Source organism: Nicrophorus vespilloides, unplaced genomic scaffold, assembly GCF_001412225.1.
Source record: "Nicrophorus vespilloides isolate i.1.1-1 unplaced genomic scaffold, Nicve_v1.0, whole genome shotgun sequence".
Classification (NCBI taxonomy): domain Eukaryota; kingdom Metazoa; phylum Arthropoda; class Insecta; order Coleoptera; family Silphidae; genus Nicrophorus; species Nicrophorus vespilloides.
The window spans coordinates 62,285-86,651 of NW_017095895.1; the positions used below are offsets into that span (position 1 = coordinate 62,285).

General features: G+C 39.6%; 2 protein-coding genes across 2 annotated transcripts; one reads left to right on the forward strand and one right to left on the reverse strand.

The window, feature by feature from the left end:
• The first annotated feature begins 17,822 nt into the window (after positions 1-17,822).
• Positions 17,823-21,002, forward strand: LOC108567788 (Usher syndrome type-1G protein homolog). Its single transcript, XM_017928463.1, has 6 exons — positions 17,823-18,072; positions 19,147-19,290; positions 19,491-20,046; positions 20,108-20,409; positions 20,463-20,560; positions 20,611-21,002. Exons 1-6 carry the CDS (start codon positions 18,050-18,052, stop codon positions 20,859-20,861), a joined length of 1,374 nt encoding a protein of 457 aa, XP_017783952.1. The 5' UTR covers positions 17,823-18,049; the 3' UTR covers positions 20,862-21,002.
• A 707-nt stretch (positions 21,003-21,709) lies between these two features.
• Positions 21,710-24,134, reverse strand: LOC108567825 (eukaryotic translation initiation factor 3 subunit D). Its single transcript, XM_017928523.1, has 4 exons — positions 23,802-24,134; positions 23,012-23,383; positions 22,839-22,948; positions 21,710-22,779 (listed from the first exon to the last, which is right to left on the reverse strand). Exons 1-4 carry the CDS (start codon positions 24,001-24,003, stop codon positions 21,778-21,780), a joined length of 1,686 nt encoding a protein of 561 aa, XP_017784012.1. The 5' UTR covers positions 24,004-24,134; the 3' UTR covers positions 21,710-21,777.
• Between the last annotated feature and the right edge of the window lie 233 nt (positions 24,135-24,367).

Sequence of the window (24,367 nt, forward strand, 5' to 3'; positions counted from 1 at the left end):
TATAATTTGTGTGCTAATCAAAACACTACTGTTTATTGATGCTTGTATTTGTCTACAAGCCTATGTGAAAAAGAACGAAAGAGGGTAAACTTTCTAATAAGGTTATGGTAGACAATCGAGAGTAATTAAATTGCTAGGAATCAATTAAACAGCGACCGAAAACCGCGGCCGATTAATTCTTCGGGCGCTAAGGATTAATCAAATTTTCACGTGGCGCGCTTTGTTTTTCACGTTTATTAATTTTCGTTCTCGATCGTTTCAATTTGGGACGGCACCTCCGGTTAATTAGATTTTAATTAAAAACAACAAAAGGCATCAAATTCAATAATAATGAAGACTTCATTAAGGACGACACGAATTTCCGTTTAACGAAAGAAAGAAGAGGAGAAATACAGATGTGACGGCGATAGAAGGCGAGGTGAATTCACCTCGGTGGCTCCACCACTTATTAATTAAATGCTTTTCAATAATGGAATGCGTTCGGATCGTTAATTAAATAAATTATAAATCATTCGTGGTCAAGTCAAGTCCGTCCATGTATAGGAGATGCACCTTAATTTGTAATTGCATCAGGAGATGGCGCGACCGAAAAAAAAAAGGAAAACTAAAATGAAGGTGCGCGAAACATTTGATTGTGGTGCGAATGAGTTCTTTCATCTTTCTTGTTTGCCCGTATATTTTTTTGGTTTTTTTTTGCATTTGCGAATGCGAGAAGTTCAGAGAGTGGCGTGGCGTTAGCGGGGGTCCGTGCAATAAATAAAGCCGGCCGCCCGGTCCGGCGGAATTATTACGCGATCATTTTCCGAAATGGGCTGAGTTAATTAACTCGGGAGAGGGCGGAGGGCGACCGGAAAGGCCGAAGCGTTTCTGTGAATTCCCAACATGGCTTGCCGCTGCACACACACACACACACACATACATATATATAATATACGCAACAAATACATACACAACAAATACTCGACAAACCCTTTTTTTTTTTGTTTCGTTTCGCGTTTGTTGCTTGTCGCCTATCCCACCCCCTCGATCCTCTCTAACCCTTGTTTTTTAATATGAGTTCCTCTGTTGGCATTTTGTTTTCGTTATTATCCCTTTTTGTTTCGTTTGTTTCATAATCCTTTTTTCGTTTGTTTTTCTCTGTAGCAAAGGATCGGTTGGTACTTTTTAATTGCTTTTTTTTTTTTTAATTTCGCAAATTAATAGAAATATGCAATTAATAATTATTTTGCAAAACCCTTTAATTATAATTTTTCCTTTGTCGACTTTTATATTTTACAACTTCTCGTTTGCTACTACTACATAGGGTGTATGAAATCTATGTAGTAGGATTTTAGCAATTGAATGTGAATGAATAAGAGTTTATTGGGGAGTAAATTGAATTTTTATCTGTCGAGAGAATAGAAGATTCTTCTAGTTTGCGTGGTGGGGTGAGTGAGTGTGTTTTTGGGATGGTTTACCCGGATATCGGGGAAATAATGGAGCGGCGCTGTGCACTTTGCAGTATCTATCTGCCCGTTAAATCACGACCGGCCCTTTGTGTTCGCTCGCAAAACCGAAGCACACAACACATTGATGTGGATTTATGTAGATTCTTGTCAGATAGCCGGAAGGGCTTGCGTCGATGGTGTCCACCAATACGCTGCTGCTGCTGGGGGTGGATGTGGATGGTGCCGGAATGCAACACATACAATATTTGATAAGGGCCCTTTGGCTTATCTGAATCGGCCGTCCGACTCTGCCTCTGCTACCACCGCCGCCACAACCACCGTTGCGCAATTTATAACAGGGACTCAGGCTCAGGGGAAGCCCGAAGCTGCAAGGTGCGGGGGTGTGGTGTGGTGTGCGTCGCGACGCGACCGACGATAATTATTGCATAATCAATTGGTCCGGCGGTCCGCAATTTGCGCCGATTATCGTCGCCCGATTTATGCGTTCCAATTCCCCGACAATAGCATTTCAATTTCGGACCCACCGCGCCCCCCAAACCCGCCTCAACCCCACAGGTTCTAAACTCCAGTTCACGTCTCTAAATACGCATTTAAATCATCTGCTCGTCCCGCAGTTAATATTATTATTATTATTATAATTGTTATAGTGTCCGTTGGTAGTATTATTGCTGTTAATGTGCCGAATGAGAGGGAGAGACGCGAGGAGGGACACATCATCCTTTGTCGGTCCCTCACCTCGTAAAATCTGTAAAATATTTCAATTAGCCTTCGTGAAAGCCGCAAAAGGCCGGTCACCTCAGCCTCTTCCATCCACCTTAATCTCATTCATTCTCTCTCTTTCTTCCACTCACTTCATCTTGACGTCTTCATACGTGCATACATATATATCTATATACCTGACGTCAAATCCCTGGGTCATATTTCACACTATATTATGAAACCCTCCGAATAATGACAAAGCCGAAATAAATAGAGAGAATAATAAATAAGTTATCGCTTATTATAGGTTCGTTGATTCAATGAAAATGCGCACCCGGCTAATTTTAAATTAATAAATTCTATATTGCCAATACAAATTTAAATATATAATTGTGTTATTAGCAATCATTAACATAATATACTATTATATATGCCATACGTACAAATTATATTATAAATTGTGCTTTTTGTAAAAACTAAACCATTACCATCATAATGATATAAAACATTTTCGTAATATATAAGTTATTTTCGTGGACCAGGGAATCCAAATAATTATACAGTGGAACCTCGCTTAACGAGTGACGATGAGAAGAGAATTCCAGGATTGTGCGTCTGCTACACTATTTTTTAAAACTTATAAAAATCCGTATTGTATTTCTTATTGAAATGTTGTTCAATCTAATATAGGAAATATCGTAAATTCCAAAATGACACTATGTAATGCTACACTATAATTTAGTACTTTAGAATACATAACAAATACAGCATTAAATAATATATTGTTATGGAATGACACTGTTACAAAATGTAAATCGCGCATTTCGCAACAAACTTGCGTTTTTGTTTCAATTTTATTTGTAACTTATATAAATTTATGCTAAACTGTTACACCCAAATATGAAAAGATAATAGTGTAAAAAATGAAATAAAAGAGTAGTGAATGGGTCCATTTTGCGGTGTGGCGTGTCCGTAATGATTAACAATTTTGAGCATTTGCGTAAATATGAAAGAAAGAAAAAAAGAGTGGAGGCGGTAAAAATATTCGAACAAGTATCGAATATATTACTAAATTGAAATGCATAATTCATCGTACTTTGAATGCATAATGCGGCGAGCGAGTGCAAAATCGCATGCAAATTTCACTCGCGAGGAAATCCAAGTGAAAAATCGGCGTTCGAAACACGCTTCTTTCTCTTCTCTCTTCACCGCCGTCGCGTTTTTTTCTCCACTCTCACATTCACGTAACTTTAAACGTCGCCCAATTTCCACAACATTATTTCGCATCTCCTCTACATATTCAATACGTACGTAATTTTAATAAAATTTAATGCAGATGATTCAAAATGTGCAAATTACATTCGTTAAAGTCAAATAGACGCAAAGCACAATACATAATAACAGTGGAAAAACGTAAATACTGTGTGGAAAATGCATTGAAAATATGATGTGCGAAAGTAGCGTTCGGTTTTTCTTTCAATTTATCCCGCATTTATCCGCGAAACACTTTCCATTCGATGCGCAACTTGCGCCGAGAGAAATTAATTACAATTGTTATTATTACTATTATTATCTGCAAACAACAACAACGTCAACCACAATGATATATACTCAAGCATTTCTTTCACTCGAAACGCAGATAAACGTGGTGAATATAGCCAACGGATTTTTCTTCCAGTAATTGCATTCATCTTTTATTTAATTAATCAAGCAATCAATGAATTAATTAACGCGCCTACTGTGTTTTATCCATTAAAATGCTTACCGAGAATGTGTACACGCACGCACACAAACACACACACACAAAATGATTAAGAAATATACCGAGAATAGGAGAGGAGACATTTGCTTGTCCACAAATTTAATTAGCTTTTTCTTTTCTTCTTTCAAACATTATTACATGGAATTACTTAATAGCATGTTAACAATGTTTTATTCAATTCTGCGTTTTCTCAATATAGACGACGACGAGAAGTAACAAAAATTAGCACTAAATCATTAATTAATAAGTGTTTTGTGCATTGTTTTCAATGCAATTAGTGTGCAATAATAATTGCTGGAATTAATAAGCTCGATGTTTCGGAATGCGACGCAACGCAATGTTTGTGATAAGGGAGGACGAGGAGCAGAAGCATCAGAGGTCAAGCAGTTGACGACGGACAAAGGAAACGGCGACCGTTATTTATTGAAATCGCCGTTTTATCGTCGTCAAACGGTGCCGATTTCTGTGGTCGGCATTCACTGCACCTTCTCCTCTTCTCCTAACGATCTATAACCAACCTCACCCTTCTCTCCCCCACGTCTCCTCAATTGATAACAATTATATATTCCATCACTTTGTTTATATATGTTCGTACACGCAATAAATAAAGGAAACTTCATGCGCCGAAGACGTTCATCAATGGACATGCGTCCCGTTTGATATAAGCCGCCTTCCGATACATAATTAGACCGCAATTGATAATGATAAGAATAATGACGATGATAGTCGACCGACTTATTGAATACGCTTCTGTTCTCTCCTCCGCATCATTTTTTATATAAATGCCACGCGAACAGTTGAAAGTACTGAAACTAATTAACTCGTTCAGAGAAAAAAAAAACGCAAAACAAACTGCAAATTAACAATCTCAAATTGATGAACGAAGCAGCAACAACAGCAAAAAGGAACTGATTAATTTATTTTTTTTCGTTGTTGTTGTTGCCAAGTACAGGGGAAGATGCGCTTCGCACTGCAGCGAAAACGACGAAAAACGAAGCGACGCGGATTTGTTGCCCGACTGGTTTCAGGATGCGCGTTCCCGCTCTTATCGAGGAGTGATTATTTTTAGTAGTTAACGTATCCGACACTTACTTAACTAAGCCGAAGGAAAGGACATTGTCGAGAAAAAAGAATCGCAATGCGCGGTGAGTAAATTATATAGGTGAGGAGAGCAGAGAACGAGAGAGAAAGAGAAAAAAGGAGGACTCGAGGATGGAAGATAATAAATATAAAAGGATAACGTAAAGACGGGAAGGACGAAAATGAAGAGAGAAAGAGAGAGTAAAAAAGGGAAGCGTAACGCGACGAAATGAGAATGAAGATTGAATTACTTTGCCATTCCGTCTTTCTCTCTTTCTTTTCCACGCCACGAGAGAGAGACTTTATTATTATTTTACACGTGTCTCGAAAATCACTGCCTTGTTAAACACACCTTACGTGCCCCGTTTTCCTCGTCCTTTATTTTTTTACCCTTTTTCTTTCTGCTCCTCGCAATCCTCACATACCTCATTATCCTTAAACCGGAGATTAAGAAGACTAGTCGCGGCGCAGCGAATATCACATTACCAATTGAAACAAAGATGTTTAAGTTTGTCATTTCATCAATTTTGTTTTCTATTGCATTTAATAAAAGAAGAAATAAAAATGAAGAAATAATTGCAAGAAACAAAAGCAAATGAAGATGTAATTGTTTGCATTTGAAACATGGATTTTGCACGAATTGTTTACGTAACCGCAAGAAATCGAGGAAATTGATTATTTTCTTCTTCCAATTAAAAGCTCGTTAAATTCTCTCTCTATCTCACCGCACATTTATTATTTCCTTCTTTTTGTCTTCTCTTTCCTTTCTATCCTATTTCCTAGAAGACATAAGAAGAAGAAAACAAAATAGAGCTCATTTTAAATTTCGTAAATAAAGTGGGCCGGTCAGCGCCGCCTCCCTCCCGTATCCCGTATTTTATTTTCCATATCTTTTCATATATTTTTTTTCTTTCCATCTTCATCTTCTTACTCATGTCGCCGTTGTTTTCTTTCTCATTTCTTCCTCCGCATTATTATTAATTTTTTTGTTCCTCTTTTCGCTGCTTCTATTAAATAAAATCCCGGCCCCCTTTTTAAAAACGGATTATGGAAGATTATTATTACATGGTATATATCTCCGTCTTTGTTTCTCGCATGAAGCAATTGATTTCTACCAGTTCGAAAAGGGGGCTGCACTCGCTCAGTCTTTAACTTTTATTATTACTTTTTTTCGTCCTCCTCTCTTCGCTTCGGTTTTTTTTAATTATTAATTTTCAACCGAAACGCGTTACTTAACCTTTCCACGATTTCGGTTTTATTGCGTCCTCTCTCTCTCTTTCTCACTCGTGTCTGCATGTGAGAGTAATCATTATTATATGTTCGTGCGAGTGTACATTTTTTTTTTGTCGCCATCCGTTATCCGAAAATGGAATTAACTTTGTTCCAGAGCCACCCTCGTTATCCAATAAAGATGACAGAAAGGGACAGAGAGGAAGAAATATGAGAGTTAGAGAGGAGGAAGCAGGAAGAAGTTATGTAATTTCATACTCCATTTAAGGCGTCGTAGATTAGGGGAAAGAGCGAACCCAAATTGGATTCGGTGTAATTATTATTTGGCTATTTACTATACGGCTGTGTATTTTTTAACACCAAATTACTAATCGTTGAATTAATTCGAATTAATTGGATCCAATTTAAAGTTTTTCTTTTCTTTCTGTTTGTAATTATGCAAACGCACCTTCAGATCGGGGATCTGGTTTCACAGACGAATTCGTGTGATTCTAATAATAATTAAATTTTTATGTGCGAGCAATAAATTGTGTCTACAGATCAATGTTTTGAAAATTAACAGGTGCATGGGTTTTAATTAAATATTTACTAATCAATTATTCGTATCGAATTAATTAGCGCGCGTAGGCGAAATGAAGAGATAGACAGAGAGAGAGAGAGAGAGAGAGAGAGAAAGATATAGAGAAAAAGGTTAATGCAGAAGAAGGTGAATAAAGTTTCGATGATTTATGGATGGAGGTGAAAAAAGAAATATTGTAACATAATTTGTACGTATAGCCTTGCGCCGTGTTCCTCTCATGGACAGTGTGGCACATTCTGTGAGAAGATGAAAAAAAATAAAGAAAACAAGAACGAACGAAATGGTTTCGGTGTTTTTCTCCCCCCATCCTCGTCACACCCATCACTCTCCTTACGACCATCACCTTTTCTCTCCCTCTCTTTCACACACACACACTCTCTCTCTCTCTTTTTCCATCCTCTCGTCCACGTAATGCGTGGATTAATGCTAAGCGTTGCTATAGATACAATAATAAATATATATCTTATGATGGAGACATGATCTTGGTAACGATGTTGTTATGTTCCTTCCCCTCGCCGCCCCATCGCACCGCCGCAGCACATGCTTCTGCTGCTTTGGAGTGAGCGAGCGAGGAGTACAAGAGAAAGGGAGAGGGAGGAAGCGAGATGGGGCAGTGATGGGCGGTCTGAGTGAGCCGAGGTGTAGTTTCGTCTCGACCGTGTTTGACCACTATTATTAACTATAATAAAGTGATTGATGTCCAACTGTGACCTTTGACACGTGAGAATGTAACATATTTAACACCTTATGTGTAGCGATGTTCTCGCATGCGGCACCACCACCGCACAACAAGGATGACTGAAAAAAAGGGGGGGGGGGTAGGATACATCTCCAATCCTCGAGGATTTTTAATCCATTCTTTTTCTTTTTGTTACCCGTGACATTCCAATTCAAAAGCATTCACTCGATCATCCTTTTCATCACCGGAAATATACATTTATCGAATACACAAGAGTATCAACAACACGCACTCTCTTCATCTTCTTTATTCGTTTCTCTTCGGATTCTTGTTAATAATTTTCCCCCATTTCTGTTGATATTGATTGCATGAAAAAATAGTCCAAATAATATGTTACATTCTCAAATATCGAAGAAACATTTCCAAACGAAGATCTCGTTTATTCAAATTAGAATGAATTATGTAACCTGAATCAACGTAAACAACTGCGGATGTTGTTAAGTTAAACGTTTAAATTTGAATTAATTTCAATGTTAATTAATTAATCAATTAAAACAACGGTAACAGTAAATCAAATGGCTGAATTGAAAGACTCCTAATTATATGCATGGAGAATTACCGTTGTTTCGGCGCTCACTCCGATCCGATAATAATTTTGACAAATTTATAGAAATACACGTGTGATGGCGGATGCGTCCAATTGAATTGAATCGATACGTTGTTTCCGTAACATATCATCAGGGTTTCGTTAATTGGGTAAAATTGGCGATCTCGCAAATTGAATTTTACGCAAACAATCAAATTATTGAGTTTTAATTTAAAATCCAAGATCTGAACAGTCGGCAGTTGCAAGTTAAAAGATAGTAAACTTGAAAGTCTCAGAGAAGAGGAGAAAAGGTATTAAGTGCTATGGTGATATGATTAACGGGATGGTAGTTGCGTTTAATGGGTCGGAGAAGAACTGTTTTGTAACAATATTTATGTGGTGGCGATCGGTTGGCGGGAATTATAAATGGTCGCGATTCGAGTGTCGGACGTTATTAATATAAATTAATTCGAAAGAGATGCGCGGTTTGGCGCATGAGTGTTTATGCATATGCATATACAGATGCACAACACACTCGATTTGTGTGTGACAAATTGACGCCGCCGCCCTCCCTCCCTCCCACCGGCCGCTCTTTACGCACGTAATAAATCGCGTTATTACGTTTGTTTGCAAATGGATGTGCCAATGGGGCTCGCAGCTCGATTTTTCATCTTAATAAAGAGAAACCCACCGGTGCTTAATCGAAATTAAGTGAGGCGAACGACGCCGATCGTCGTCCCCTTTATCTTCAATCAGTTGCATCATTTAACAAATTGCACAAGAAAGTTAAGCAACATGTGTGTGTTGTTGATAACTTTTACTTAACACTAAAACTAAATAAAATGATTTAGAAGAATATTAAAATGAAACACGCCCATTTGAATGAATTAAAACAAAAAACAAAAAAACACTTTGTATTCATTAATTAGAGAAAATTCGAGAGAACAATCTGCAGAATGTATAAATAAGCATGAGCAATTAACGATAATCAGAGCCTATCAAAAATGTGGTTGTAATTTCCCAATCTACTAATTATTCAAATGAATGCCTGTTATTAATTAATTGATTACATAATAAGCGAGATTAAAAATAAAAAACCTGTCTTTCACGGAATATATATATTCAAATATTCTAATTTCCAATGGACGGATTGAAAATTATAATTATGTTTCAATTATACAAAACATGTTAACTTTCGATAAATTTGACAGTAAGCTTATATGGCTTTATTTTGCTTATTCTATGATCTAGTTGGCATGTGCGCGATTATCAACTGAATTGTTATTCTTTTTTACGACGCTTCGATGCGTCTTTGTGTGTAGTTAAATAGAGATAATAGAAATGTGGGCATTAATTTTATTACACCCCATTAATTTATAATGAAATCAGAATGCATTTGGTCAACTATAGGTTATCGTTTTGTGGGGATCTTTCTCTCTCTCGGTGCTTGCATTTCGGTTTCTCTCTCTCTCTCTATTTCTCTTCCTCTCTTGCACTTTAGCATTCGTTCGTTCAGGGGCGTAGAGTGCGGGATTCGTAACTGGACAGGGTGGGTGGTGTTGCGAGGGGAAGCGGTTCACTGCGGCGGCGGTGGCGGCGGCGTCGTCGTCGTCTTGGGATGGTGTTGGTCAAAGTGGCCCGCGGACGGCAGAGGACCAACTCGTTGGTGAAGAGTTTGTGCGCCTCCCGTTCCGTCCGTTGCGCCGCTGGCCGCCTGCAGGAGGATATTAACAGTTCCTTCACGCCCCCGACTGTAAATTACTAAACCATAATCGAATTCCATTTTCGAAAAGGTGTTTAAGAGACTTCCACCGTGTTATTTATGTTTATAAATTGCAGTATTCCGATATATTGTTATAACACGTAACCCGTCGTTATCTCCCTATCCCCCGCCCGCTTAAATAGTTTATTATTTTTCGGACCGAATTATTACGTTACGTCGTTACGAGTGGATGAAGAAGAGGCGCGGGAAGAAGGAAAGTCTCTTCTTTTTATCTACACATGCACAACAGCCGCCACCGCCGCCCCCCTTGTTACCAATGTGTACGTCAGAAAAGGAGGATCAAAGTGGTTGTACAATCTTTGGTCGAGAGAAAGATGTATATAAATACACGCGGTCTTCTTTACCTCGCAACAAACGCACGGACAATCTATCGCCCTTTATTAAACCTCCACCGTTTATCGCGTCCACCCTGTATATATTGAATAACATCAAAAGCTTACAAAATTAAATGTAATTCGCTTTAAATATAACATAATTAATCCATATTTTGATTATATCTTTGATACATCTCGTTATTATTATTATTCATACAGATCGTAAGCATCGCACCTTGCGCACTTATATTATTATTGCTGCTAAGCTTAGAAACTTGAGAAAGATGATCGTTTGAAGAGGAAGGAAAACCGAAGATCCATCATTATTTCGGTCAGAGCTGAGGAGGATTGAGACATAACAGAACCGAAATTGGCTTCATTTCTACATGAAATTACACCGCATTCATCATTTTCCCCGAGAGCGCGCGCGGAGGGCTCGTTCTTCGTCCCCCCGCGGCCTCCAGCTCTCTTCCGCCGCCGCCTCCACCATAGCTCGCTCCCTCCTCCTCATCCTTCTTCTTCGTTCTCCATTTCTCGAGAGTCGGGTCTGGTTAAAATTATATCAATAACGCCTTAATTTATTGTTCCGAACGTGGCAATTTCATCGCTCAAAGTTTCACCTTGCCCACTAACAACTTCATTGCATACACGATTTCCAAACAAATTACACACAAACATAATGCGACTTAATTTCATGCAATTGCCTCGGAACATTAATAAAAGGCAGTCGGCGTAGTATACACACACATACAACCACTCGAATACATACATTTACTACACATAGAAACACTCAGGTATCGCTCGCGCCCCCAACGTTCATTAAGCGCGTCCACGAAAAACGACGGAAAATCGTTGTTGTTGCTGCTGATGATAATGATGATGATGATGATGGGAGGTAGTGCAGAAAGAAGGAAAGAAAAAAGTATGTGAAAATTACAATCATATTGATTTCCCTTAAATTCGATGCGATGGATTGCGCAGCGTTTTCACGTTAATCGTAAATCACTCGTAACAATTTAGTGTGTTTGCTAATTATACGGGAAGTCGCGTGGTTTTCTCATCGAGCGGACAAGCAGAAGAAGAAGAAGACGTAAAAGAACAAGTAAAAAAAAAAAAGTTGAAGATGGAGCCTAGCTGAAAGCATCGCGAACCGAGAGGGAAATGGATTCCGGGCTGCCGCCTCCTCTTGATCATATCCGTTCACACTTCGCACGATTCCCTTTTTCGAGAACCGCCTAATTATTCCTTCTTTCGCTAGATCATTGGATCCAGCCGAGCCATCGTCCATCAGAGCACTCGAGAAACACTTCCTAGAAATCACTCGACCACGTCGAGCAACAACTCATAACCAATAAATTCGAAAGAATGAAAAAAATAAAAAGAAAAAAAGAACGAGAGAAAGAGACGAAGAGATCTCCGATGCATATTGCAACATTAGCATCTGCCGCACCACAAAAAGAGAGCGAATACGACAAGAAAAATAATAATAATTCCTTACGTAATCCTACCAAAGAGATTCTGATCCTATACTTTTTTTGTTAGCACTCTGCATAACGAAATTCATTTCAAAAGGCATCAATAACCAATTTCAACCAAAAAAAAAAAACGTGTAGTACCCAACACAATTATAGTTCCCACTGATTTATTGTTCTACGTGTTTCTGGCAGCATTCGCTTCAATTTCGTTGAAGCAAAGTACTTTTCACACGTAATCTCTTAAATATCAATGGCAGCCACTGAACTGAACGGTTACGTTTTAATAATAATTAAATATTAGCCATTAATTACGTTATGTATAATTATGACTGTGAATATATAATGGCTGGCGTAGCATGAAAAGTGCGAATAAAAATGTACATATGTAAGTGGGTCTTAATAGGTAATTAGTTTTCTTATACAAATTGAACAACGTTTTTCAGATTAACTTATCGCTCTTGTTGGGGCAACAGCACTTAACAACAATTCAAACTCATCGCGCAATAAATATAAAGACGCGTGCTTTACACACAAAAAATAGCGTATTATTTCTAATTGAGTAACATTTTCCAGTAAGTGATTACAAACTACTTGACGCCCGTAACATATAATCAAAATTCTTGCTTATTTTTTTTCGTTCCTAATCAAGTTACCTTTATTAACGTGTTACCATTTGGTTCCGCTCGGTTCCACATTTTAATCACTCATTAAAACCTCGCCCATGCAAAACGATATGTAAGCCAAAATACACTCGTATTATTATAGTCAGTTTATATAATTATGTCAATCACTACAGAAATAAGACATTCACAGTTCAATTAACAATAGTAATATTTTAAACAATTGCTTGATGATAGCTGTTACTAAGGTAACCCGTTTATCACCTAGGTGTTGCTTATTATTTGTTTTATTCTTTGCGGTCATCGCGTTCTTAATTATTTTCTTCATCTTTTCGTGTAGATTTTTGTTTTGTTTTGTTTTTGGATGCGCGAATGCGGAGAAGAGAGAAAGAGAGACATTTTCAATTAGTGGGGAGACCCGAAAAGGAGGCGTAAATCAAATTTTAATGGGGGTCGCGTTATTAATTGGGTTTCTTTTATTTCAATGGTAGGTAGATGGGTAGTATAGTAGGATGGATCTCGGGGTCCAATAAATAACCGCAGCGTCGGAATTCCTTTTTCGTGGCCGGCCACGATCACAATAATAATAATAATTATTATTATTAGCAACAACAGGAAACGAAGAAAAAAAAAACCGTACACATGGAGAGATACACGCACTCAACATACAACGTGTAAGAGAAGAGAAGAAAGAGAGAAAGAATTAACGAAAATGAGATCCCCAATCTAATAATTATAATATAATAAATCTTTCTCACCGCCGCTCGATTATTATTTAATTCTTCGGCGTTCTTTATTCCATCCGATTCGCGTTTCGGAATTCTCACCTTCTTTTTGTCTCTCTTTCTCTTCATCTTCCCGAATGCAGCAATAATGTGATTGCTATTGATGCCATTATATTGCCGTTCGTTCGTTCGTACGCCATCATCCGTGTTGTTGTTGTTGCTGTTGTTGCCGGGCCATTGTTCGTTTTGTAATTAATTAGCGCGGCCGTAATTAACACTTTCCGAGGCCCCCGAAATGATTTATCGTTCGCGTCCTAAGTGATATTTCATGTAATTATTTATTTGCGTTTCCAGGGAGCGCGAGAGACATAGAGTGTTTGTGTGTAAGAGAGAGAGAGAGAGCGCGAGAGAACTAAACATCAATTAATAACGGGACGAAACGAATTGAATACGCGCCGTATTTGAATTTATTCAATTTATGTTATCATACCATTATCAATCTAACTGGACGACGATGATGATGATGACGACCGCTAAAACAACAACAGCTGCACGAATCTCTTTGCTAAATCATCGACATGTGACGCCATCTGCCGACGGGCGTTGCGAACGTGCATCGCGCTTGGACCAATCACCGCGCGAACCATTCGATTCCACATCTGGGATTGGTGCAAATCCCATATTTCACACCTCGCATTCCTACGCGAATACAATATTCTGCTCATCATCGTTTAGGTAATTAAGTTAAGCATCGCCTATAGCCGGATATTACATGAACGGGCGATACTGAAATCTGTCAAAATACATTAAACTAATTAAAAAAAATAGTTAATGATGGCACAACATTTGCAGGTAGTAAAGTAATTGGAAAAGATGCGATGGACACGCAAAACTATATAGTTGAACCGCATTCAGGATATATTTTCTTGAAAATTATCATTTCGTTCGTACTAATAATGCGTTTTATGGTTTCTCGGATTTAATTATCTCCTCTCCGCCGTTTTAATCCCTCTCTCCAGCGAAAGATGCTGCACTCTGTGCGCTCGGTTCTTTCTCATCTTCATCTTCTTTTTTTGTTGTTGTTGTTGATGTCTGTCTTCATCAAACTATTTCTCTCTCCTTCTCTCTTTTTATTAATAATGAATTTAATACTTCCACGGCGCGAGAGAAGCATATGCATTTTTAACTTGCACTCGTAAACAAATTTAATGGGGATTGCCGGAAAAAGTTCGCTTTAAAATAATTTTACGCAGAACGGCGACGGCGGCGGCGGCGGCGCTCTCACAGCAACAACGACAGCAGCAAAAAAGTGTAATGAAAAGAAACACACACACACACACATCAAAAAAAAAAGAAGTAAAATTGATGAAGAGACACGAACTAAACCTCTTACAACGAAACAGAATATTGTATGTAAAACTACCACCAAATCATTTACAAGAACATTCAATAAGAAAGATTGTATTTATAAAAATCTGTTAAAGTGAGCTGTACGACTCGTTCGAACTACTACTACTACTATCTTTGATATCGAGTTTAAAACTAAAACTTATTGCTTCTGGCGTGTTGCTCGAGATGAAAAGCCTCCTAATCCTGGCGTATAAAGAATGTCTCGTGTAAGATTTCAATTTATTTCGTCCGGTGCGCGCAATCCGCTTGGATTGAGGCCAGTTTCATCCTTCTCACCGCGTGCTTTTTTCGTAAATCTCTTAAAGCGCATAAAGTATATATATGCATGCATGCATGCGTGTAGGTGTGAAATGAGTTAAGGGGACACACTGGATGTGCGATCGTGACCAAGTGGGGGCCCCGATAATTCACGTGGAAAAGAGAATATGAAGAGAATAAGATGGTGGAAGAGGAAGAAGAAGAGAGGGATAGAGAAGAGATGAGGCCCTCTTCCCTCGGGCCGTACGTTATTTCCCTCAAGTTATCCATTCTTGCGCACGCTCTCGCGAATAAATACGCGTATTACTGATATATTATAATATTTATTTCCATTCTCGCTGTGAAATTATGCGCTCGTAAAGAACGGAAATACACGGGTCAGGCTGAATCGCGCGCGGCTCGGCTTTTCAATGCGAAAGAAAAAAATAACGATTAAGAAAAGGGAGAAAAACGGTTAAAAGAAATTGATTTAGAATCGTAGGTGCATAATAATTCATCAAGCGCGCGCGTGTTTAAGCCTGATCAGTTATACGACCACCTCTCTCGCTCTCTGTCTCCTCAATGCAGCAACAGCATCACACTCCCTCCTTCCTCCTTCTCTAAAGGGTTGCGGTTTACAAATTAATTCATTAGTAAATCATTTTTATTCCCGTTTCCTCGAAACGCGTTGACGGATTTATCTGTGGACGGGACCCTGTGATAATCGACTTTTGAGAAATTGTGTTCTTTCCACCTTAGTAATGGAGATGTTCCTTTTTGGCGGACGGATTGGCCCCCGTCGAGAGGGTGTCGGGATCCCCCGCGGCTCCACACCTGGCCCCCTTCGCGTATAATAACTCGAAGTGATTTATAGTTCGACCAACACTTCTTCACGACCGCAAACCAAGAGCGAGAGGGGGAGGAGATGGTGAAAAAAGAAACAAGGAGAACGCATAATAAAGATGTACAAGAAGGAAGAATAAATATTCGCTAGACGAGAGGAAGATGAAGAATCAATCAGCTCGAAACCACCCTTAGAAGAGAACATAAACAAATGCCGCCTTGCACACACACACACACACGCATACATCTATATTCACGTAAACATATATAAGCACATGCATACAAATAATATGGGTTTCTCGGGAAACGATCAAAGATTGATGCGAAAATTATGAATTACACACGTCGCCGCGCGATGATTAAGTGCATAAATGTGTTTCTCGCAAATGAAGATATTAAAAAGTGGCCGTTTTTAAGTGCTTTAGAACTGTCTTTATCCTGCCGATGAGGATGCACCTCTCGTATTCTCTCGCTCATATACATGTACATACCGTATACACACACGCACACAAACACACACAAACGCACACAAATACACATATATATAAAGGAGGAATCCACTTACAATCTGCGACTCGGCCGCTTTTTATTACCTTTTCATACCTAAATTAGCAATAATGCACGCTGCATGCGGGGCGCACAAAAGACCGCAATATTATTATATTAATGCGTCGTTTAACTACCCAAAAGTAAATTATTAAACACACAATAAAGAAAAAATGAATAACTAGAGAACGGGTATTATGTATGTACGTATATGTATGCATTCATTCGCGCAACTGCTGCTTGCATCGCAACGGTTTTAAAACTTTACAAAAAAAAAAACATCGCAATAATTATTAACCCAGCTAAAAGACATTCTAGATAAATATGATCTTGTTGATTAAATTGAACAATGGTGGTTGATGGTGATGTTGATGATGTTGATGATTCCGTTTTGGATCGCGCGCCGAAATGAAACCAAACATCCAATTAATTTGTGCCCGTTTTATCTCGGGATCTTAATAATCGAAAAGGAAACGCATTTCGGGACCGGCCCCCTTTTTTCGTTTCGTTCAGTTCTTCTCTTCGGCATCATCATCATCATCAGCATCACCATCACCATCTCGTTCTTCAACGATTCCTCCCCGGTTTGCTCCGTTTCTGAGTGGGGCAACGAGACCGTGCGGTTCTGAAACGGTGATCGCCGCGCGAGATTTAACGCGTATTAGTTTCGATGGGGCACCTCTGATAGTGTGAAGAAAAGAGCACACACATATTTATATCTACTACACATATATATAATGAAAGAGAGAGCGAGAGAGCAAGACGTGTACAAGAGTGTGTGGAGATGTATCAGATTGTAATTACATCGCGGGCTGTGGGCCCCTTCTCGCTTTGTAATTAATTGTGGCCCGGCGTTGCAGCCCACTTTTATCTCGTCTTGTTGCCGTTGTTGTTGTTGTTCCTCATCTTATTCTTCTTTTGCTCTTGTTCATTGGGTAGGTATACCTTGTGAACATGCTGCAGTATTTAAGCAGGCCGAGGCAGAGCGAAGTCGGAATGGCCCCCGTCGAGGCACGGCCAACAACATAACACAACACAACACAACAAGGTGCATCCTTCTCTAGGTGCAAATAGAGGAGCGAAACGCGCAAGGAAATTGTTGCGAACGGCAGCGAGAACAAAACAAGAGATTCTCTGTTCAGAGTGTTGATGAGCGGCTAATGGGCCGACAATTACATGCAAAACAAATCTAATGCTGTTACCACAACTAGTTTAGATCAAATTAATGATACAACGTAAAAGGAATAGAATATATGCAATATTGCAGCAAATTAAATTTCTAATATATTATAATTAACAAAAGCAAAGAATACAATTAATTAAAGAAGGAAAAAGATAATCGAAGAGTAACTTAAAATCAATCATATTATTTCTGGTCAATTTGGAAATCTATTTGAACAAGTGCTCTAATTGTACATACATTTAAAAAAGACCTTATATTCTAAAAAAGTATTACACTCATATTAGATTTTTATAAAGTATTTTTTAGAAATTATTTAACTTAATTTCATAACAATTGGAATGGGTAAAACAGATTGAAAAAGCTAAGTCGAAACTAGATTACCCAATTAACAAACTGAATTTCAAGTCATGCAGCCTGGCTACCCGTTAACAGATGCCGCCAGCAGCTTGATCACCTCTCGCCCGGCCTGCAGACACCTATAACGTAACTTAGGAATTCCACCTGTAGAGATAGGTATAATCATATTCGTTAATTACAGGTGGGGTCGTACGAGATCGCGCTTTATACCGGAATCGTCCGACGAGGAGTTTAATTGTATTTTGCCAGGTGGTCAAAAAACTCTCACCGGAGGTGCACTTTGTTTGTTATATCGTCCGTGACACCACCAGCGCACGTCTATAGCCAGCAAACCGCATCTCATACAGTGAAGGAGAGAGGAAGAAGTTCGCGATTGTAGAAGCGAAGGAATAATAAAGGGTGCGAACACATCAAATCGGTGGTGATAAATGCGAGAGTGCCTCTAAGAAGACGAGAGATTCGCGGAGATTCACCATTCTTAGATGAGCCAAGATGACCACCAATAGGTTTCACAAGTGAGTGTACCTTTTGTTTTTGTTTACATCGCTCTTGCGCAAATTAATAAATTGCGAAACTTTTCGTCAATTAGACCATAATTAATACTAAACATTATTTGCAATTTTAATTGGTACACTTTTTCGTTTCTTTTATTGTTATTAATTGCTTAACCCAAATGCTCTAAATAGATGCGAATTGGATTCGAGCGAAAGGAAATCTTCCTGTACGATAAATCCGCTCCAATTATTTGCAAACTTCTTGTACCGGAATACTACACTACATCACTATTGCAACCTCTTTTTTTTTTTTCATTTATTCTTATTTTGAACAATTTCCCCTGTGACACATGTTCATCATGCGTGAAAGCGCTAAGCTCGTCCAATTATGATCCAAATCCAACAATCCCAAAAATAACTTTATATCTCAACTTTGTCATACTATTAATGAAAAGATTAAATTCTGACGTATTCATTAATTATAGCTTGACGAGGCTTGTAAGAAAATTATATTAAATCGTATCAAAACGAACTATAATAATTTTTTGTTTCTTTTACTATTGAAAATCAAGAATGGTTGAAAATGCACTACTTTCTTAGTTATTATTTGTTTATTGCAGCAAAATAATTAATTAATTTGCAATAAACTCAGGACACTGATGAATATTGAACAACGAATATTTTTCGCTATAGTCATATGTGTCTTATCAAGTAGCGATAAAGTACGTTTTCAGCGATCGATCGATACATGATTAAATGTTATCACGCTTACAATCAAGGACTTGTATAAAAAAAAAGGTCGAAGTAACCACCAATTGAGGATTTGCGAGGAAACTATTTCAAAATGCCTTTTATCTTGCGCTCAAAAATAACGACGTATAGATCATATCACTTACATAACAATTACTATCGAAAATTTCATCATAATATACTACTTAATAATATATAGTAATAAAATATAAACTTGCATATTTAGTTCAGCCAAGTCCAAGAATGGATTAAATCTTGTTTTTCGAAAACTGGCAGAGAAGATGTTGCATTTCCTAAAAAAGAAGTCAGTTATTAATGTTATGTTATTTTATATTAAATTTATAGGGCCGCGAAGGACGGCTTAATTGACGTGCTGAAAGAGGCTACGAAGAGAGAATGCAACGCAAAAGATGAGCAAGGCATGACCCCAACACTTTACGCCGCTTTCCATGGTCATTTGGAGGCTTTGCGTGTGCTATGCGGGCGAGGGTAAGAAAATTTCAGTTACAATCAGCTCGAAATCTATTATTGTTTAATTAGTCCTGTAAATATATCTAATCAGTCTAGTAAGTTAACAAAGAGATAATAATTTAAAGGACATTTTTTTTATATATAGAAAACGATAAACAAATTTACTAATAGATAGACTATTTTTAATTAATATTTTGTAATTCTGATCTCTTTGCTAGTGGTGATCCAGATAAGTCTGACCATTTTGGAAATACCGCCCTGCATTTGGCAGCGGCACAGGGACATAAAGTGGTTGTCACGTTCCTGTGCAACTTTGGGGCAAACATTTACGCAATGGACATTGACCAGAGGACGGCGCAAGATCTAGCGGGTATGAACAACCGCGAGGAGATTTTGCGGTACATGGACGCGTTCACAGGAAAGCTGGAGGCGAGCGACAAGAAGAAGGCGAAAAGCATGAAGGAGAAGGCCAAGAAGGATGCGGAGAAGCGCATCAAGGAGTTCAGCAAGAGACAGGCGAAGGCGAATCACAACGAGAGACTTATCAAGAAGCAGAACAGCAAAGAGTACAAACCTTCTCTGGTGAGCACGCTGAGGATGAAGATGAAGAGCGGATCCATGTCGAATTTGAGTAACGGTGGTCAGACGATGCCCAGAAACAGCTTCAGCGCCATCGTCTCTGGAGGAACTGTATCCAGGAACGTCAACAGCACGGTGCAGAGGAAAGTTCTGGCCAACAAGTTAAGGAACAACAACGATGACGACGACTTCAAGGTGACTTATCCATCTATCAATCTGTAAAAATACAAAAAAATTAAATTAACTGAATTCACAGATTAGCGAAATCGAAGATGGAAAACGCTCGGTGAGGCACATACAAGGTTTGAGAAGGGATTCCGAGGTGTTATATGGTGGCGTACTGGAAGACACGAGACGCGGGCGTTTGGACGGCGTCTTCAACGAGGCCGAGAGCGTGCTATCACCCAATCAAAGCAACGGAGGAAGCGGAACGTTGACCCGTTCAATCTCCCAGCCGGATTTCATGCACGAGCTGGAGCAGAACGAACCCTTGCACCATCAACCGGTGGAGCCCGGCAGCATTTTCGTGAGGCCCGGAATCGGAAGCTTGGCTTTCAGGTAAAAACCTCTGAAACAAAGCAAAAATATAATAAATGAAATGTATTTTACAGAAAAAGCATCACAAATACATTACAAGCCATGTCCTTCGCCGAAGCAGCAGTCGAGGAGAGCTCAATAGGTTCAGCGAGATTCGATGATGATATTTCAGGTACGCCGCCTTTAGTTCGCAATTAGCAAAAACTAATTTACAATTTTCAGAGTCCGAACCCGAGGAGGAGGAGGAGGAGAACAGCGCCATCGAAAGATTCCTGACTGCGTGGGGTTTGAGCGAATACTTGCTCAGGTTCGACGAACAGAAGATCGATCTGGACACGCTGCTGATGCTCACCGAGTCCGATCTGAAGACCCTCAACTTGCCACTGGGACCGCACAGGAAGCTGGTGAACGCCATAGCCGAGAGGAAGGCAGCATTGGAGAACCCCAGAGAGGTGACCGACGGCAAACTGTAAATGGTGGAAGAACTTGAGATGCAACACAAGTTTGGCGCAAAGAAATAGTCATTTTTAATGTATTCGATGAGATGAATCAAATATTATCAAAGAAGCTACTAACTATACTATAATATAATTTATGTACATTATTTTAAAGCGAATGAGATTAAATTATCAAAACACACATTGCAGCTTTAATAATCAAGAGACATGGATAGCAAAACAAAAACTATTTTGTTGATTGATTGAAAATGAGAATCGCATCCATGTCCCAAATCGCGTCACATCTTAAGATAAACCCAAAGGCAAAACTTACGTTTAGACTTCTTTAAAATTGAACGATGAAAACTTTTCAGATGATGGAAAGACGCTAATGGCGCTAGTACCAATTTAACAACAATTTATTTGAAAGTATCTTAAACATTTTAAAAAATGCAACACTGCTAAATTAGGTTTGCTTATAAAATGCATTTTGCAAATTGAGAAAAACGAATGAAACGGCAACAGCGCAATTGATTAGTTTTTTTTTGGGGGATCATTTTATAAAAATCGAAATAATGCTTCTAATTATCTACGTCTATCCAAATATATGCGTTTAATATAAATAAAAAAATTAAGTAACTTACGTTTTACGTTACTCTTCAATTTGAATGAAGACTATGTTGCGCGAGACGCTCAGCAAGTACAAAAGAACGTGTTTATTTATTCGTTGCCATGTTAACAATAATTTGTTTTAATAATAACCAACTTTAGAAAAATATAAAAATTGGGGAAGAAAATAAAATGTGTTGTTTTCAATTAATTTATTGAAAAATTAATAAACTACAGTTAAAATATAATGAAAAATAAAAAGAAAGTTAATTGCATTCCTTACAATAAGTTCTTTATTGTTATTGTTGTTGTTGACAGAAAGAAACAATACAAGATTATGTATTTAGTGTTTGCCTCCGGCGTATGGAGGGTAGAGGGTCTGGAATGCGTTCGAGTCCCCGACGACGTCGTCCTCGGACTCTGAATCCCCGTCAGATTCGAAGGTGTTGTCGGGGATGTCGTACAGACGGATCATCGGCTTGTTGGGATCCTTCATGATCAGATATTTGCCGTCCTTCTCCTTCATGACGATGTCAACGATGCACCTGAGGATGCCCCAGGCGTTGTCCATGTTCAGGTTGATCTGGGTGGCGAACTCGTGCGGCTTGTACTGCTGAGTGCCGAGGATGACGTGCTTGCTGTTGTCCCTCACGTGCGACCTGGACACGTAACCGAATTTGATCTGATTGGATCCGGCGAGGAGGGCCTGGATCGTCCACTTGGCAAGCTTGCAGGCGTTGTTGCGCAGCTCGTTGGCGAGGACGGCACCGCGTTGGGTGTCCAATTTCTGTCTCCATTCGACGCCGTTCGCGAGCTTCGAATCCCACTCGTTCAGTGCCTTGATGGAGAGGTACTGCAGCTCACCGTTCGGCGTCTGCACGACGGCGTCGTGCTCGCAACGCGCCACCAGGACGACTCCGTTGCCCAGATCCCACTTTCTGTATCTGTAGGCGACGCTGGCCACCTCACCTTCCTCCTCTTCGGAGATGAACGGATTCGGGTTGTCGAACTTGTACCTGGGCTCGGCCGTTCCGTTGCGGAGCACCTGCTGCGAGAAGTTGTGGTTGATGAAGGTCGCCTCAAGCGCCAGATTCCTCGGCGAGTTCAGCGAGTTTCCATCGTCCTGCGGCGGTTCCACGGACGTCTCGTTGACGGTCAGCAGATCGAACTCGGTGTTATCCCTCTTGTCCAAGAACAGCTTATCGCCGATCTTCTCGATCACGATGTCCCAGGAGTAGTTGGACCTGGTGCAGCACATGATCGTTGCCAGGATAGCATCAGTCGCGTACACGTTGCCCTCGGTCTTGGACAGTTTACGAATGATGGGATCGTCAGTTGTGGTTACCTGAAAGAAAAATACAATTAGCAAAACCGCACTACAACATTATCGAAAAGATAACTCACAGTATGGAAAATACGGTTAACGCTCTGCAGAGGCTTCTCGTTCTTCACGTTGACGCGATCGTAGACCTTGTCGTAATACTCCAATTCACCACAGCACATAACATCTTCGCCTGCAATTCAAAAAAACACATATAATTAATAAAAGTCAATCTAGATCTACTCCGAAAGTTTACCTTCTTTGATGTTGGGCAAGGAAAGCTTGCCGAGACGAGGGAAGTCCATCTCCTCGATAGTGACCCAATCGGGTTTCACGGTGACGGAGGCATCGCGGATCTTGATCTGCGGTCTGCCCTGACCCCACTTCTTGTTGAATCCCTTGCGATCCCTGTCGCGGTTCTTCAGACCCTTTCCAAGGGCCTGCATTCCTCCGGAGTGGTTTCCTCTGCCACCGCGGCCTCTCATATTCCTCTGGTTCGCACGGAAACGACCCCTCTGGTATGGAGGCTTCTGCACCCTCGTGGTGTCCACCAGGTGGAAGGTGCTCTCATCCTCATCGTGGTAATAAGCGTATTGGCTTCCAGCACCAAACTGAGAAGTGTACTTATCTAAAAAAAGAATACAAAAAAAAAAGGTTAAATTTGAATAGTTTATTTTATGCACATTACTGTGCAAAGCATATTTAAATTAAGCAAATAGTAGAAAGTTAAGATAATACAAATATTAAAAGAAAAGTAATAATGAATTACTAGTCAAATCCGATTAAAAGTGAAAGTGCAATATTGTAATAACACATTCAATTGTTATTAATGTAAGTTAAGGATGTTTCATCGAGATTGTTAATCGAGAATGCTATGACAATATGTTACTACAGTAAACATTTCATTTGTTATTCTCTTCGATGAGTCTAAATTGAGGTTAAGCAGTCTACCATCATCCGTACAGTGACATATCACCATAACCAATGGTTGAAAAGACCATTTGGTCGATGATTGTTATAGTGATGGTATTGTTTGTGGTACTTACTGGCATATTTCTTGTCCTGGAAGGCTGCACCGGTCCAGTCGCTGATCTTGCCCAGACGATCGCCCTTGCTGAACGGCTGATACGGCATATCGCGAAACTGGTCGGGCATCTCGCAGGGCCCCCATCCTGTGTGATTGTCCTGGATCACCGGGGCCACGAAACTCGTGCTCGGCCCGCTCTGGGCACCATCGGTCAACGTCATTTCTTCCGAAGAATAATACCAAAGATCACTGGTTTTGACACACGCTCACTGGATGAAGCCAAAACGGAAATGGACGATCGTCGATTGTCGTAGTTATTATGGCGTCCACGCGGACGCCACCATCTTGCGCCAGAACTATGGCAACCCACGTAGGCAACCCAACAAGCAACAATTCAAACGACGCAATTACTCAACAATTGACAGATGCATAAAGATTTCGACGGATCTCTTCATCTCCGTGAATCAATCGTAGCACTCGAGTCTTTCTTCAAGAATGGTAAATTATTGCATTACTTCATTATCACACTTGCAACATACACAACAACAACAACAACAAAAACGCAAACAAATACATCAATACTTC